General features: G+C 37.8%; 1 protein-coding gene across 9 annotated transcripts in view; it reads left to right on the top strand.

The window, feature by feature from the left end:
• Window positions 1-18,680, top strand: part of WDR37 (WD repeat domain 37) — a 66,576-nt gene that overhangs the window by 7,408 nt on the left and 40,488 nt on the right. For 7 of the 9 annotated variants that reach the window (XR_011499293.1, XR_011499294.1, XM_044762539.2 and 4 more), the window contains 4 exons: window positions 9,834-10,011; window positions 14,216-14,312; window positions 16,847-16,942; window positions 17,286-17,350. Coding sequence is in view for 7 of the 9 variants with exons in the window: in XM_014856262.3 (XP_014711748.2) it covers window positions 9,834-10,011; window positions 14,216-14,312; window positions 16,847-16,942; window positions 17,286-17,350 (436 nt within the window). In the remaining 2 variants the exon portion in view is untranslated. Of the gene's footprint in view, window positions 1-3,422; window positions 3,549-4,339; window positions 4,362-9,833; window positions 10,012-14,215; window positions 14,313-16,846; window positions 16,943-17,285; window positions 17,351-18,680 lie in introns of those variants that run through there. The other 2 variants (XM_044762538.2, XM_044762541.2) reach the window with 2 other exon arrangements.

Here is an 18,680-nt window from a genome sequence, read left to right as displayed (position 1 = left end):
CAGTTTTTGTATATGGCACTGTTAAATAGTTTCCAAATGTTTCGTTAAAAACATTACTGAGGGGCCAGCCTGGTGGTGCAGCGGTTAAGTTCACACATTCTACTTGGGTGGCCTGGAGTTCACTGGTTCAGATCCCAGGTCAGCCATGCTGTGGTAGGCGTCCCACATATAAAGTAGAGGAAGATGGGCATGGATGTTAGCTCAGGGCCAGTCTTCCTCAAAAAAAAAAAAACAAAAAAAAAACCCGCGAGGATTGGTAGCACATATTAGCTCAGGCCTAATCTTCCTCTAAAAAAGAAAAAAATTTTAAAAATTACTGAAATTCACTTCACTGGGAGCCTATGAATTATTTAACAGTGTGGATTTCTTATATTCAATTTTGTCAAGTTTAATATCAGTATAATCTTTTTCTGTTTATATAAAATTTTATCAAAGATTTGCCATTGTGAGTTTTTCTTTATGCCTACAGTTCAACCATCTCTGATTTCTATAGCTCAGAATTTTCAGATATTTCAGATAAATCTCAAAAAGATTTGTTGTCATTTTTTCAGTCAAAATAACTTTTCCATACATCATTTAAGGGACTGTCAGTTTTATTTTATGTTGCCTGTTTCTACCAGTAATAGGCCTTAGAAACTTTTTTTTCCTACTTGCTAAGAAGAGTAACATGGTAAGGCATTGGATCTGGAGGCTTGATGGGGTTTACTTTAAATGGAGACTTCTCCCGGATTTATAAACACAGCCCAATTCTCTTTTCATCTCTAGACTTGTTTATCTCCTACCTCCTGTATTTTAGAAATTCAAAGGCATTGCAAACATAGTATGTTCAGTGTTTAGTTCTAGATTTCTTCTCCAAATCTGCCACCTCATCTCAATAATCTGACCTCTGTTTCACCTGCCTCTTAGCTCAGAAACGAAGGCTATCCTTGATAGCTCTCTTCTTCCCCACCTGCCTGCCCCCTCCAAATCCATTCATCTACCCTTTAATCTTAACTATCGTCATTGACTGCCTAGACGACTTGAGTGACTTCCTAACTGACTTCCCCTTTCCCAGTCATCTCATCTTTCCATGTATTTTTCAGACAGTAGCCAGAGTGATTTTTTCTTTTTTCTCCCCAAGGCCCTAGTACATAGTTGTGTATCCTAGTTGTAAGTTGTTCTAATTCTTCTATGTGGGACGCCACTTCAGCATGGCTTGATGAGTGGTGTGTAGGTCTGTGCCCAGGATCCAAACCTGTGAATCCCAGGCTGCCAAAGCAGAGTGCACAAACTTAACCACTTGGCTGTGGGCCCAGCCCCCAGAGTGATTTTTTTTTTTAATTTTATTTTTTTTCCCTTTTTCTCCCCAAAGCCCCCTGGTACATAGTTGTATATTCTTCGTTGTGGGTTCTTCTAGTTGTGGTATGTGGGATGCCGCCTCAGCGTGGTTTAATGAGCAGTGCCATGTCCGCGCCCAGGATTCAAACCAATGAAACACTGGGCTGCCTGCAGCAGAGCACGCGAGCTTAACCACTCAGCCACAGGGCCAGCCCCCAGAGTGATTTTTAATGCAAGTCTAGTGTCACTTATTTGCTTAAGAATGTTTAAGTGGCTTCCTTTTTTATTTTAGGATAAAATCTAAACATGAAAGAACAGAATCTAAGTCCATCTCTCCCACTTATCTTGCACCATTCTCTCTCATTTACTGTGTTGTAGCCACGTTATCAATTTTTTACTGTCTCTGATAAACCTGTCTCATTCCCAGCTCGAGGTATTTGTACATGCTATTCCTGTTCTTAGAATACCTACTCCCTCTCTTCATTTTCCATGTGGTTAGCCCTTACTGATTCTTCATCTTAGTTTAAATGCCACTTTCTCAGAATGACTTTCCTAACTCTTTAGCTAATATCTGGTCATCTCATAATATTTGTCTCTCTCTTTAATAGCACTCATCAGAATTTATAGTTTCTGTAATAAGCTGTGAGACTGTGTGTTTGATGTCTAGTTTACAACTCAGCTCTAAGTAACCTGGAGCTAGGGACCAAGTCTCTTTTGCTCACTACTGTATTCTTAGTACTTAGCCCATCTACCACCTTAGAAACGTTTGATGAATGACTTAATGAAATAAGTGCTGTTATGCTGTTAATTGTTCCTGCTTTAAGCAGGACAAATTAAGCCTTAGAAAGGTGGTTAGGTAGGTTGACCAAGGTTACACAGCTAGTCAGTGGTAGATGTAGCATTCATTCTTATATACTCATCATATATTTAAGGATGTATTTATGTCAGGTGTAGGGGAGGAAGAAGATTTACCCTACCTTCTCTACGTCCTGGATGGGCTAAGAATTAAATTGACATGAGAGAGAATAACAAGAGAAAATCAAACAAAGCTTTGTAACATGTATACATGGGAGAAACCCAGGAAAACTGAGGAACTCACCAAAATGGTTGAGGTTGCCGCCTTAAATACTGTTTTTAGCTAAAGACAAAGAAGGCTGTTGGGGGTAGTGGTGTGTGGCTTCAAGGTGGAGGAAGGCAATTTACATGGAAATTGGAATGTAAATGGGCCAACTACAGACAATGTGACCTGAGAGACACATTTTACATTACATTGTAGTTATCTTAGGGTATTAACTCCTTCCTTGAACAGGCCCTTATATTTTAAATTCTTTTAGGCACTTGTAGGGGAGGTCAAAGTTTCTTTCAGAGTCTTTTGTTCTTAAAAATAATGAAGCCGAAGAAACGTATTTTAGGGTGGCCAATTCTGATCCCCCACAGAGGCAACATGGTAGGCCCTATAAATACAGTGGTGAACCCAAATAACTGTGTCCCAGGCTTCCTGGTATTGATGGTATAGTGGGGAAACCTTGATTAAGTAAGTAAACCACAAATAAGATCTAAGTACAAGTGGGATAAGGATCATGAAATGATCTAACAGTGGTCAATGGAAGGTGTTTTGAAGAAGTAGCATTTAAGCTCAGGCTTCAGGATGAAGAAGAGCCAAACTTTTAGAGCGTTGGGGGGGGACTCAGGTTTCTATTACTCTCAAACTCATGTTCTTAACCATTGTGCTTTTCTGTGGATTTTACTCTGAGTGAGTGTTTAATTTAAATGGATTATTTATATCCATTTTATTCTACAAAATATTTGAAGTGACAAAACTGTTTAGTTCTATTCACTGATATTTTTAGGGATTCAGAATGTTATTCGGTATGTAACCAAAAATTGTAAGTGAAATAAGGTGTGATGGGTAAAGATGGGCACAAATTCTTTCTCATTTTCCTCCCAGCAAGAGGTGAAGTCTTTTTGCCCTCCACTTGAATCTGAGTTGGCCTTGTGCCTTGCCTTGACAAATTGAATATACAAAAAAGTGAGGGAAATGAAAGATTTAAAAAAATGAGAATTTTGGAGATAAAAAGAATTATTCCTGTTTTTTTCCGAGGAAGATTAGCCGTGAGCTAACATCTGCTGGCAGTCCTCCTCTTTTTGCTGAGGAAGACTGGCTTTGAGCCAACATCCATACCCATCTTCCTCCACTTTCTATGTGGGATGCCTGCCACAGCATGGCTTGGGTAAGTGGTGCGTAGGTCTGCACCCGGGATCTGAACTGGTGAACCCCAGGCTGCCAAAGTGGAATGTGCGAACTTAACCGCTGAGCCAACAGCCTGGCCCTGAATTATTCCTATTTTTAAGTGTCCTTTCTTTAGATTCGAGAATTAATTTTCTCTATTTAGTGCTACAGAAAATAATTTTAATAACTTAATGGATTTCAAATTTTAAAACTTAAACACAGAAAAGTAATTGACCAATTTGAATGTTTTAGTGTGTTGTAAAGCAAGACCTACTTTCTTGTTGCCATTTTAAAACAAGGCCTACACATATGTAATTTGAGACACAAAAGATGGTTTTTGGCTTTGTACTTATGGAAAGATGGAGTAGATGTGCTTTTACTATTCCTCTCGCTAAGTACCCCTAAAAACACTGGACGTTATATATAAAACAAATATAAGACTGAAATATGGAGAGAAGAAAGTAGACTGACTGGGTATATTGGGACCTGAGAAATGTCAAAGATCTGAGTTCCCTGGGTTTTCTTTTTGCCTCATATATCCCAGCCTTGCACCTGGAGAGCCCAGCAAGCCAGCAGTGCCAAAGAGCTCAGACAAAAAGCCCCAAGAAAACCCTGCTCTCTAGTCAAAAGACCAGGAAAAGGACAGGTCACCAGACAGAACCATTAGAACACTGCAGCTCTCCACACCTACTCTTACTGTCAAAGGCCTGCTGGGGACTCTAGACTTTCACCGTTGACAAGCTGTTTTGAGGCAACACTCTCTCTAGAGTGGTACCAGAAAAGGCCAGAGGAAGAGCTGGGATTTTCATCTCTAGTAAGTGGTAACAAAGAACACCCTCCCTCTTCTGCTGGGGTGGTGTCAGAGGAAACCTAGTAGAGATTCAGGAATTTCACCACCACCGGTGGTAATGAGGCCATGTAGGATGCAGTAAGAGACACCCATGACCAGGGTGGTATGAGTGGAGGCCCACGGAGAGGCTGAACTCTCACCCCACTTGGCAATAACGAGGAGTACCTCCACCCAGGGTCAATGGAGGCTGAGTGGGGAACCCTAACATCCATCTCTACTTTCCATATCCACCTGGCAGAAACAGGGTAGCATCCTCCTTTGCCTGCTAGGGCAATGTCAACAGAGGCCTGCTGTAATAGAAGGCTTAAATCATATTCCATGTCTGATAAGATAATATCCCAAATATTGAGGCTTCAATTGAAAATCCCTTGTCACCTAAAGAACCGGGAGAATCTTACGTCCTTAAATGAGATAACCCATGCGACAGCAACACAGAGATGGCGCAGATGTTAGGATTATTTGACAAGGTTTTAAAGCACCCATCATAAAACTGTTTCAGTGAGCAGTTACTAACACTTGAAACAAATGAAAAATAGAAAATCTCAGGAAGAAAATCCAGGATATAAAAAAGAAACAAAAGGAAATTTTAGAACTGAAAAATACAATAAATGAAACAACTCATAGGATGGCGCAGCATCAGAATCGAGAGGACAGGGCCTGGCCCCGTGGCAGAGTGGTTAAGTTAGCGTGCTCCGCTGCAGGCGGCCCAGTGTTTTGTTGGTTGGAATCCTGGGCGCGGACATGGCACTGCTCGTCAAACCACGCTGAGGCAGCGTCCTACATGCCACAACTAGAAGGACCCACAATGAAGAATATACAACTATGTACCAGGGGGCTTTGGGGAGAAAAAGGAAAAAAGAAAAAAAAGAATTGAGAGGACAAAGGAAAGAATCAGTGAACTTGAAGATAAAACAATAGAAATTACCCAATCTGAATAACAGAAAGAAAATAGACTGGAAAAAAATAAACAGAACCCCAGGGACCTCTGGGACTTTAACAAAAGATGTATCATTCTTTTCATCAGAATCCCCGAAACAGAGGAGGAAGACAGTGGGGCTGAAAATATGTTTGAAGAAATACTGCCTGAATATTTCCTAAATTTGGCAAGCAATAAACGTACGGATTCTAGAAGCTTAGTGAAACCCAGATGGGATAAACTCAAAGAAATCCATGTTAAGATACATCATAGTCAAACCTCTGAAAACTAAAGACAAAAAAGCAGTGAGAGAGAAATGTTGCTATGTCTGTAGTGGAAAAATAATTTGAATAACAGTGGATTTCTCACTAGAAACCATGGAGGCCAGAAGGAAGTTGCACATTTTTTAAGTGCTGAAGGAAAAAAAACTATCAGCTCAGAATTTTGTATCAAGCGAAAACATTGTTCACATGATTTGTCACCAATAGACCTACCCTAAAGTAATAGGTAGAGGAAGTTCTCTAAACAGAAAGGAAATGACGTAAGGAATGTGGGAACACCAGGAAGGAAGAACAAAAACAAATAATGGAAAGAGCAAACATTGGTAAATTCAGTAGACATTCCTTGTCTAAGTTATATTTGAAGGTTGAAGCACAACTGTCTTATGTGGTTCTCAAGAGGAAATATTTAAGATCATTGTGTTATAAATGGGTGAGGGCAAATGGACATAGAGGAAGATAAGTTTTCTGTACTTTACCATGAACTGGTACAATGTTGATAATCAGTAGACTGTGATAAGTTGTGAAAATATAATGTAATACCTAGAGGGACCACTAAAAAAGTTATACAAAGGAGAAATTCAGAAACTATGCTATAGATAAGTCAAAATGAAATTCTAAAAAATGTTCAAGTAACCCACAAGAAGGCAGAAGAAAGAAAACAAACAAAATGAGAAAACAGAGAATGGCTTATGTACCAAGGCCAAGAGAGGTTTATTCCATGGATGCAAGGTTGGATCAATATTTGAAAATCATCAGTGTAATTGACCTGTGAGCAGCATAAAAAAGAAAAGCTGCATGATTGTATTAAGTGATGCAGAAAAAATATGACAAAATTTAACTCATTCATGAAACTCAGAAAATGAACAATAGAGGGAAACTTTCTGAACTAGATAAACTATTTAAAAGAACCTACAGCAAGCATCATCCTTAATGATGAGAGACTGAATATTTTTACCTTGAGATCAGAACAAAGGAAGGATGTTTGCTGTAACTATTCTGATCTGACATAGTATTGGAATTTCTAGCCAGATCAGTAAGAAAAGGAGATAAAAGTCTACAGATAAGAAAGGAAGTAATGAAACTGTCCTTTTTTTAGATGATATAATAATCTACATAGAGAATGCCATAGAATCTACAAAAAGTCTCCTAGAACTAATAAATGAGTTCAGCAAGAATGTAGGATACAAGCTCAATACAGAAAAATTAATTGAATTTTTATATACTAGCAATTAATGTGAAACAAAAATATAATAAAGGTCAAAAAATAAAAATATGAACTTCAGTATAAATTTGAGAGGACATCTAGAACTTTTATGTGGAAAACTACAAAACTGAGGAAAGAAATCAAAGATGATCTAAGTAAACAGAGATAAACTGTTCATAGATTGGAAGGCTTAACATGGTGAAGATACCACTTCCCTCCAAAGTGATGAACACATTAAACACAGGTCCTATCAAAATGCCATCAAGATTTTTGTAGATATGGAAAAGATGATTCTAAATTAATATGGCAAGACAAACTAGAATAGCTAAGACAGTTTTGAGAAAGAGGTAAGTGATAAGAATCACTAACTGATTTCAAAATAGCACAGTAATCAAGACTGTTCTTGGCAGAGGGGATAGATACATAGATCTCTGGAACAGAATAGAGAGCCAAGAAGTAATCCCACGTGAGTATAGCCAGTTGATTTCTGACCAAGCTGCCAAACTTTCTCAATTCAACGTAGTATTGATAGTCTTCAACATATGGTGCTGAAATATTTGGATGCTATCAGCAAGAAAACCAAAAACCTTGATCTAAACTTCACACCTTATAAAAATATCAACCCGAAATAGCTCATAAATTGAAATACAATGTATAAAACTAAAATTTAAGGAAGAAAACATAGGAGAAAATTTTGGGGGTTAGGATTGATGAAGAGTTCTTAGCCATGACTCTAAAAGTATGATCCATAGAAGAAAAATAATTGATCAGTTGGGTTTCATCAAAATTTAAGTTTTGCTTTGTGAAAAACCCTGTTAGGATAGAAAACCAAGTTATAGACTGGGAGAAACTATTTGCAACCCATGTATCTGACAAATATCTGATCAAGAATTTATAAAGAACTTTCAAACCTTAACAGTAAAAGCCCAGACAATCCCATTAGAAAATGAGCAAAAGACATGAGGAGACATTTTGTGAAGAGGATATATGGATGGCAAGTAAGCATGTGAAAAGATGTTCAATATTACTAGCCACCAGGGAAGTGCAAATTAAGACTGTGACAAGGTATTACACACTTATCAGAACAGCTAAAATTAAAAATAGTGACAATACCAAAAACTGGTGAGGCTGCAGAGAATAGACTCTCTCACACCATCATTGCTCATGGGAATGTAAGGTTATAGCCATTTTGGAAAATAGTTTTACTGTTTCTTAAAACAACTAAACATGGTTAAACAGAGTTACCATATGACCCAGCAATTCCGTACCCGGGTATGTACAAAAGAGAAATGAAAACAAATGCACATGGAAATTTGCATGCTAATATTTATAGTGGCATTATACATAATAACCTAAAAATGGAAACAAGCAAATGTCTGTCAGCTCATGAATGGATAAGTAAAATGTGGTCTATCCATACAATGGAATATTTGGCAATAAAAAGGAATAAATTACTAATACATGCTGTAACATGGATGAACCTTGAAAACACGCTAATTTGTCCAAGTGAAAAAAGCCAGTCACAATAGACTAGGCCATATATTTTATGAATCCATTTATATGAAATGGCCAAAACAGGCAAATTTATATATAGAAAAAGTAGATTAGTGGTTGTCTAGGGCTGGTTGTGGGAAGTGTCTTATGTGGTGTGTGAATTATATCTCAGTAAAGATTTTCTTTAAATATACATTTACCCTATACCCTAGCAGTCTCACTCTTAGGTATTCATCTAAAGAAATGGAAACAGGTTTGTGCAAAAACCTGTATATTATTACATTTGTAATAGTAAACATCTGGAAAGAACCAAAGCTTTTTGCAATAGATGAGTGATTAAACAAACTGTAGTATATCCATACTGTGGAGTACTACCCAGCAATCAAAGGGAAGTAACTGGATACATGGAATAACTTGGTCGGATCTCAGGAGCATTAAGCTCAAGATCTCAAAAGGGCACGTACTCTGCTCTTACTTATTTATCATTCTCAAATGACTCCACAAAAGTTGGGACATGGATGGCTGTGGGGGATAACTCAGGAAAAGGTTGGAAAGTTGTAGCCTTTCTTACAAAGTGAAGTGTGGGGTGGAGAGGATCGACAGATACTGTCAGTAGTTGAAGAAGGAAGATACATAAATATATTACTTAAAATTACACGAACTAACAGGTACATTAGGAGAAGGAGGGATCAATAAGAACAAAAAACAGGTAACGTCTAAAACGTGAGTCTGCAGGTGAAGAAGGAAAATGTCATGTAAACATTACTTGAAAATTATATTAATTACAGTGATAGTCTTTGAGGAGGAGGAATTGAAAATAGCAGGAAATGAATAGATAATGTCCCAAAATGGGTAAATTAAAATGTTTATATTATGTAGAGGTTTGAATGACTTCTGCATCTGTGCTGTCTAATGGCAGCCGCAAATCACAGCACTGGGAATGTGGCTAGTTCCACTTGAGAAGTGCTGTGACTATGAAATACACACTGAAGTCCCCAGATGGAAGTGTACCAACTGTGAAATAGCCCATTAGTGTTTTTTACATTGACTAAAGTGGCATTATTTTAGCCATATTGAGTTAAATCATTAAAAGTAATTTTACCTGTTTTTACTTTAGCTAATTTGTCTACTAGAAAATTACTGTTACATGTGTATTGCATTGTGTTTCTCTTGGACAGCATTGAATCTGTAGTCTACACAGCTCTAGAGTCTGTAGTCTAGAACGTGCAATAGAATTTGTTCCCTCTGAGGAGTAGCCTGAGTCTGGGGAAAGCTGGTCAAGGGAGAGTTGTTCTTTATTTTAAGCCCTTTGCTATTTGGTTTTTAAAACTTGTTCGTGAAATTTGATTAAGAGATTACCTCTTTAATAAAGGCTGTGTGGTCTCTACCTTAAAACATGTTAATTTGTCAGATTCTAAATTATGTAGTAAATGTTAACCATAGTAAAGTTTGGAATTAAAAGTAATAATTGCCCACTATGTTTCCTTCATTTCAATTTGCTATATCAGAAGTAATGTACTTGTTTTCCTGCTTTTGTTTAGCTTATTGCCGGAGTGCCCAGGACATCACCTTCTGGAAGTAATGCCCACAGAAAGCGGGAGTTGTTCAACTGCTCGCCAAGCAAAACAGAAACGCAAATCTCATAGCCTTTCTATACGAAGAACTAACAGCTCGGAGCAGGAGAGGACAGGCCTGCCAAGAGAAATGTTAGAAGGACAAGTAAGTTAGTGCTTGGTCAGTGTCTTCTTGTGAAGATGCTGACTGTGATGTTCCAGAAATAGCTGAGTATGTATAGGTCTCCAAAGCAGAGAAAAAGTGTGGCTTACCAAAAAACAAAACAAACTCTTCTCCCCATAAACTGATTAAAACTGTCAAATACAACACAGAGATAGACTTCGATTCCCAGGTTAATGTTTTTACAATACTTAATAAAAAAAAGTGAGTGTGACAGTTTTTATTCTTTGTATAGGTGAGCTGACAGCGCAGTTTTAGGTTTTCTGTCTGATAGTCTCAAGAAGAGAATCAGGTATAGTTGTAATGATCTCCTTCTGTTCCCTGGAGAGTTTTTGGAGTCACATCTTGTAGTGACTTTCCTTGGCTTTATCCTGTCTGCTGTGGTGAGTGTGTCGTCTGCTGTTTATTACATTGTATGTTTTTCTGATAATTTTATGTTCTCTTTGATTAAATGAACTAGTATTTTATTGATCAAGATATTTTGCTAATATTTTATGTAGTTCCTTTATGATGAAAATGTGTTAGATTTTTAAAAGAATATTATTGTGAAACCTAAATAAAAGTATGTTATAGTAAAATAAATTATAGATATATCTAATACCTGTTTAAGTATATGTATATATTACAATATAAATATAGAAATATAAATACCTATAAATTTGTGTTCGTTCCTTTACAATTAGAACTAATTCATCTCCAAATACAGTCACATTCTGGGTTGCTGGGGGTTAGGACTTCGGCATATCAGTTTGGTGGGGCACAAGTTAGCCCATAATGTTTAGGAAAGTGAATATTTGAACAAGAGCTGTGCAGTGGAACTTCTGTGATGATGGAATGTTCTAGATCTGTGGTATCAGATATGGGAGTGACAAGCCACATGTGGCTAGTGTGAGGAATTTTAAAAATTTTAATTAACATATATTTAAATAGTCACATGTGGCTATTGGCTACCATATTGGATAGTGCAGGTAAACCATCTAAGATACATTTTTTTAAAGATTTTATTTTTTTCCCTTTTTCTCCCCAAAGCCCCCTGATACACAGTTGTGTATTTTTAGTTGTGGGTCCTTCTAGTTGTGGCATGTGGGACACCACCTCAGTGTGGCTCGATGAGCGGTGCCATGTCTGCACTCAGGATTCGAACTGACGAAACTCTGAGCCGCCTGCAGCAGAGCGTGCGACCTTAACCATTCTGCCATGGGGCTGGCCCCTAAGATACGTTTTTTTGATTGTTAGATTTACTTACATTTCTAGCAGTGAAAATTTTACTACCTCCTTTGCTAGCATCTTCCAGAGTTAACACCTATGTGAGGTAAATGCCTTTTTCTCTTGGCCTTTTGTGTGCCTGTCCTCCATTGTGATGTAGAACAAGTAGGTAATTGCATCTCAGGGTTACCTTTCATGAAGGTCATTCAGAACTCTGCCAGGAAGACAGCCCAGCTTGGCATCTCCAGCGTCCCTTTGATGGTGCTCACTTGTTGATGAGTACAGTTTCCTAGAGTGGCTGGTATGAGGTGCTCTGCCTGGTTTCGCAGCAGGAGGACGGTAGCAATGGTATTTGATGCAAGCAGTTGGCATGGTAGGCGTAGGTGGAGGGATCCAAGAATACAGAGGGCCGATTTCTGGTGGATTTGAGTTGAACAACAGGTCGTTACTTTCTAGACAAGGTTACAGTAATGCTTTCTTAGTGTTGCAGAGCAGTATCAAAAAAAAGTGAAGAGTAGTGTGAGCGAGCTATTATGGTAATTTTATATGTCTTAGATTTGTGAATGTAAAGTATTTTAGGAGGGGCCAGCCCTGTGGCTGAGTGGTTAAGTTTGTGAGTTTTGTTTTGGCGGCCCAGGGTTCCTTGGTTCAGTTCCTGGGTGCAGACCTACATACCTCTCATCAAGCCATGCTGTGATGGCATCCCACATAGAAGAACTAGAATGACCTGCAACTGGGATACACAACTATGTACTGGGGCTTTGGGGAGAGGAAAAAAAAGTATTTTAGGAAGCAGTGCTTCATGTGGGGATGGGAGGTCTGTTGTTGCAGAGGACTGCTGCTCTGTGTATGCACAGAGCACTTACTATAGCCTGAAAACAGACCTCCTGCGTCCTGTATGGGCTGACGTGATACAGTGCAAGGTAATTTAAAAGCTTTACTGAATCATAGTAGCTTTTCTGTCTTGAATTTTCTGCAGTGATACTCAAAGGTCAACACCTCTCACTTCATGGTCTGTGAAGTTGGATGGTGCTGGACGATGAACTTCGATGAGGTTGAGGGAACTTTGTACAGAGCTCTCTCTTGGCTTCACTGCCCTCTAGTGAAACAGTTCTCATGTTACTGCACTTTTTGTTTCTTGATTGTCTTTATTTTATCAAGTGAAGTTAATATGGACATCTGAGCTTTGTCTCCCATTACAGTCACATTTTATATTAAAATGCATTTACTGTTCAAGTAAATGTAATGTTTCAGTTGATGAATAATAAGGATCTTAATCATTATGGGCATATCGGTGAGTAGGAATTGAAACATGTGAGAGGAGATTTGGCCCTGGTAGGAGGAGTCAGAAAGGCTTCTCACAAGTGACCTGAGTGAGGAGGGCTGACTGGATGGGGCAGGAAGAATATGGCCTGGAGAAGAAGAGGATGTGCCAAGGGTTCAGGCAGGCGACAGCGTGTTAGACATTAACTGTGACGGTTTATTTTACTCTTCATTGTTAGTTTAAGTTTTCTTTTTTGTGTGTTTTTCATTGGTAATTTAGAGGGATGTTGAGAGGCTATATTATCAATTCCACCAGATTCAGTTTTTAAACAAGTGGCTTCACATACATTTTTAAGTAGATTGTAAAATTTACTTGAGCATTCTGTGATTATTTCAAAACATATTGCTAAAATGCTTATATCATTAGATCATTTTGTTTAAAATTTGTTTTCCTGGAAGTTAGTCTGAGAAGGAATTTAATAAACATTGTATATCTTTTTTTTATTTGCAACTCATTAAACATCAAAAAGTTTGTGCTGCATAAAAAATTTGAAAAGTGACTTGGAGAGTTACACTGACAGAAGTTAAGTCTTGAAACGTTATTTTAGAAATATTTGTTAAGAATTTTGTTTGCAAATACTCTGAGTGCTTGGAGGGACACATACAAACATTCCACAGGCCATGCTCTCAGGAGAGTAGGACGTAGACTGGATCAGTGTCCTGCTGTTAGCAGTGTCCGGAAAGTAAATGCTTTGAACACAGTTGGTGCCAAGGACGCCACTCACCTGTGTGACCATTCCTAAAAATGCAGCAAGATGTTGCTGCTTCCCGCTGACTTCCCATGAGGTTTAGACAGGACCAGCGATGTGCAGTGTGTGCAAAGGCACACGGCCGTGAAAGTTGTGGTGTACCTGGGAACTTACTCGTTTATGTTTTCCTTTAACTGATGCACATTTTGCTCTTACAGGTGAGATTTTTCATTTTTCCCCCAGCACAACAATCTTAGGTTTTACTCACAGTTAGAGGAAATACCCACTTTATTTTTCTTGAAGTACATTGGACATGAGAACTCTATAAAGGCACATCTTCTATTAGTATATAGCTTATTAAAATTAGTTTATAAGACCATATGATAGAACTTAAAGGCTGTTTAGAATACAAGTTCGTTTATGGGAACTGTCTTCCTTCTCTAAAAATTAGGAAGTTTTTGAATAAGGTAGGCTTATTTCCTCCCTTGTAAAAGGAAACGTTATGTTATTTTGAAGAAGTGCTTGTTCTTGAATCCCGTATTATCCTGGGTAACCATCTATACAACTTGATTTTATGTTCATCTGTAGAAATTTGAAACTGTAAGTTCTTTAAGTGTTTTATGTACAGTCATGCATCACTTAACAGTGCGGATACGTTCTGAGAAATGCATCATTAGACCATTTCGTTGTGTGAACATCATAGAGTGCACTGACGCAAACCTTGGTGGTATAGCCTACTACACCCCTAGGCTGTGTGGTACTAATCTTATGGGACCACCATTGTATACTCGGTTCGTCATTGATCGAAATGTCGTTATGCAGCACATGACTTTATAAGAAATAAAATACGTAAAGATAGAAAATAAGAATTTAAGATAAATGATAATTCACTTTGGAAAAAGTATATTGGTACTTGGTATCAGAGTTTCTCATTCATTCATTCATTTTAAACAAAATCTTCCTTTTTACAGGATTCTAAACTGCCTTCCTCAGTTCGCAGTACACTTCTGGAACTGTTTGGACAAATAGAAAGAGAATTTGAAAACCTTTATATTGAAAACTTAGAATGTGAGTATCTCTTGTCTTAATAAACTTTTATAACTTTTCACGTATCCATAGAAATCTTTTGAAAGTCAGATTTGTGAGTAGACATTCACCACTGACCTGTTTTCTATTCTGCTGTGACAAACGTAGTTGCTGAGAGTAACACAAATGTCTGTCTTGCAGCTCTTGGTCAGAAGTGTGATAGGGCTCTCACCAGACTAAAGTCACTGTATTGGCAGAGCTGTGCCCTTTCTGGAGGCATGAGGGGCAATCTTGTCTCCTGCTTGCTTGGATTGTGCAGATTTCAGTTCCTTGCAGCGGGAGGACAGAGGTCCATCTTCTTAATGGCTTTCCCAGTGTCTGGAGCCTGCCACTTTCCTTGGCTCAAAGCGTTTCTTCCCTCTTCCATCTTTAAAGCTGTCAGCAGCAGCTGGAGTCCTCCTAGTGCATCTGTGACATGCTCCTAAGGATGTGTGAGAAAGATGGGCCGTCTGGGTCATGCAGGGTGATCTCCCCATTGAGGTCCTTCACCTCAGTCACACCTGCAGGGCCCCTTTGCCACAGAGGTCACATGTTCACAGATTATCTTTGGGATGGGCAGTATTTTGCTAACCCCATTAGCTGATCCAAATTATGATTTTATGAAAAATAAATGCATCTCATAACTTTTCCTATACTAAGTATACTGTAAATTGAGAAAACACCTTTTCATGTTTTTCTTTAAAATATACTGTATTTTGAGAATTTCTTAAAATGTGTATTATCTATTTGACTTATTAGTTAAAGGTAAATCAAAAGAATTTTTAATTATTGTGGCTTTAGTTTTTCTTTTTAAATTTTATTTTAGAAGCCATGCCTTCTTTTGCTTAAAGAATCAAGCAGCATCAAAAGAAAAGGTATCTACCATCACCCCATCTGTTGACCATCCCACTCTATAAAGGAAAACGTTTTCTCCATTTTTTGCTTCTTCTCGTGATTATTTTTTAAACTTAAATAATCGACTTGTTTTTAGCTCTGTCAACTTCAGGCCACATGGATTCATGCTTCACTGTAAAATGTTAGGACATGGACCTGACCTTCTTTACCCCTCTCACTGCTCCATTACTTTCCAATTTTTGTTATTTTTAAGGGTTTGTGTTTAGGGTTTGTCATGCTGTTATCTAAGTTGATTCCAAACATTGAATACTAATAAATTATATTTGCATTTTTAAAATATTTTTCACTCTAGAACCAAGTCTGTGTTTGGATCACTAGTGAAGAGAGTGTAATCCTATGTTATTTTAACTTTGCTATTGGAAAATTTAATTTTTTAATATTGGATTTTCCTTGTAAGTCCACATGGAAAATTTACAGAGGGAGAAATTATTCGAAGTTTTTATAAATAAAAATTAGGTACCATGTACTGTATCTGATTTTAAGGGTTTTCTTTAAGTATCAGAGTTGTAACGACCCAAGTATTATTGAATTTCCATTGTGATCTAAGGTCTTCTGTTTCGTGAATTCATGTAATTTGTTGAAGAAAAACTATGGGATTACAAATTCCCAATGCTGGAGGTGCTTGGAGTTTACACTGTGGTGCCTAGGGTTTCATTGGCTTCCTACTGCCTGTGAGATATAGTAGAAATTGCTTAGACTGGATCTGTTCAGAGCCTTTTGCCCTCAGCCTTCCTTCTAACTGATCTCGTTCTGTGCTTTCACTCAAACCCTTCGCCTCATTGTAGCCTGAACAGATCTTGGACAGTCCTGGGAGGTGACGTGGTGTAGTGGCAGGCTCCTAGCCTTAGCACCGAGTGCATTTATGGCCACACCAGGGTCCTGCTGTGTCGCTGCAGTATCTTGTGTCCTTGGACAAGTCCCTTCCCCTCTCCAGGTCTCTTTCGTCATCCCTGCAGGGTGGATGAGAGCAGGATAACAGCGTCAGTCTCACAGGCTTGCTCCAGAGGGCCTGATGCGGAGAAAAGTGCTCACACTGTTAGTCTTACTCCCCTCAGTGTGCCTCTCGTTCTCTTCTTTGTGATTGATGTTCTTCCTTTTGATTCTTCTCTTTTTCCCTGTAATTCTGTACTTCCTATTCATTTTTCATAACTTTCCTTGAATTTTTAATCTTTGTTTTGTATGATCTTCACTTGGTGCTCTTGTGGTGCCATGCAGCAACAGTTAGGTTTTGTTGTATGTTTTTCCCCCAATTTCAGTGTTCTCAGCTAGACTGTAAATATTTCATTGAGTTTTGGACAGTATCAGAATAATGTTTTAAATGTATTAGAATAAAGTACAAAGGAAATGAGCTGGGTTGAAATCTAGGAGCCCTGCTGAGAACTCTGATAGCTGAGTGTCTTCCCAGTATAGGAAGAGCATTAGTGTTTTCATTTTTGGAATGATGTCTTGAGTTTTTTGAGAACTCTATAAACGGATCTTGTTTATTGGAGTATTATTCATGGCTTTGTTTAGACAATACTAATATGTTGCATTTTTATGTGCTCAAGTTTTGAAAGTGGTGAGTATATTTAAACATAAAAAGTACATATTTTATTCTTTTGAAAACAATCTTTTATTCCCAGTGCGTAGAGAAATCGAGACTCTTAATGAACGTTTAACTGCTGAAGGACAAGCAATCGATGGGGCAGAACTGAGTAAGGGCCAACTCAAAACAAAAGGTAAGATGGAATGTTCATAAGGGTTGCCCTTAAAATTATGTATGGAGGTAATTGGGAATTTAATGAAGGACACAGATTCATTGGCTTTTTGTGGTCAACAGTACTTGAAATACGTACTTCAGATAGGGGTATAGAAGGAAGAAGGAAGTACTAGAGAGCTGGGGTTCTTGTTCCAACTCTGCCGTCGTCTCCATGTCAGTGTGGACAGAGGGACCCTTGGGTTTCCCTCTCTTCCTGTGTGAAATGCAAGGTGAAATTTGATCTCTCCAGTCTGTTCCAGCTCTCAAATTCTGTGACTCTTTGGTTATATGATTGTCTCTGATTGTTGACTCTGTCTCTGCAGCCAGTCACAGTACCAGCCAGCTTTCTCAGAAGCTGAAGACCACTTACAAGGCCTCCACCAGCAAGGTATGCAGGGCGCTGGCACTCGGGCCGGTCATGTGGTGCTTGAGGTGTGCAGATGTGTACTTCAAGTTGCATATTTTCCAATTAGAAATGTGTAATAGCAAAAGATAAACTTCTGGTGTTTAGGACAATTTGATTTTTAAAGGGAGTATCATAGATATGTTAAATGACCACGTGTATAGACACTTAGACACTAACCTGCCCTAATTCTGAACTTAATACCTTATTCATTATGAAATATATTGCTTTTTTTGAGGGGAAATAACACTTTGTATTGTTATTTGGCTTGATATAGAGACTCTGAATTTGGAGAAAGCTAAGAAATGGGTATAAAGCAATGAAAATTATGTTCTGAGCCATAGTTCCATTTTAATTCCCTCTTCTATTCTCTAATTTTCTAAGTATGATCAGGAAGTAAAGGTCTACCTCCAAGGCAAGTAGGGACATTTGTGGTATTTTGCTTTTTCTTTAAAGTGGCAAAGATTTAATTATTTGGGAATTAATTTACCTATGGGGGAGTGCTACTATAAAGTAATATTTTAAGGTAATTTTGTATGGGTCTCTACTCTGGGGTGTTTTAAATATGTAAAAGGTAAATTAATTACCTAACCTTCATGAATGCATTCCTTTTGCTAAGCCTGAGGGAAAAGTTGAAAGTTGTGGTGCATCTGCTATGATGTCGTAAAGAGTTATGGTTAGCTTTCTGTTTTTCTAGTTTGTTCCCTTGAGCTTAAAGTTATTTAGCATGATATCCAAAGTGAGATTAACTGCAGTTGACAGACCAGATTCATTCTTACTGCTGTTTCTGCTTATTTGAAAGTTTTTGATAATTCTTTGTTGTTAAAAAAAAAATCTGAATATTGCTAACATTTTCTTGTGTTTCCTTTGGTAACTCTAGAATGTAAGTGGCTAATTAAAAAAATTTTTTGTTACTTATTATCGAGCTTACACTTACTAGTTTTGAAGTTTTTAATAACATTAAACTTTCTATTCAAAATGTAGTGTGAGATTATGTTCTTCCTCATTTAACTGCTTGTTATATTATCTTGAATTATATTACTTATTCCAGTGGTTCTAGGTTATGTATACAATGTATGGTTTGGAATTCTAAAACTTTCTGAGCATTTGTGAAGTACAGGATGAAAGGATTATATAAAGTTATCCCTTACCATGAGTAGTAAAAAATAAGACTTGGGCAAAGGATATGTACAGTAATACTTTGCTTTAAAAAATGTGTATTCGAGATATTTGAAGCCTCACTCATTTTAGATACTAGAAATTCATCTGAATTTGTAAGAAACGTATGACTAATTATCCTCACAGCATTGTACGC

This window comes from Equus asinus, chromosome 29 (genome assembly GCF_041296235.1).
Source record: "Equus asinus isolate D_3611 breed Donkey chromosome 29, EquAss-T2T_v2, whole genome shotgun sequence".
NCBI classification, from domain to species: Eukaryota; Metazoa; Chordata; class Mammalia; order Perissodactyla; family Equidae; genus Equus; species Equus asinus.
The sequence above is the reverse complement of the archived record's forward strand: the minus strand, read 5'-3'. Positions and strand labels throughout refer to the sequence as shown.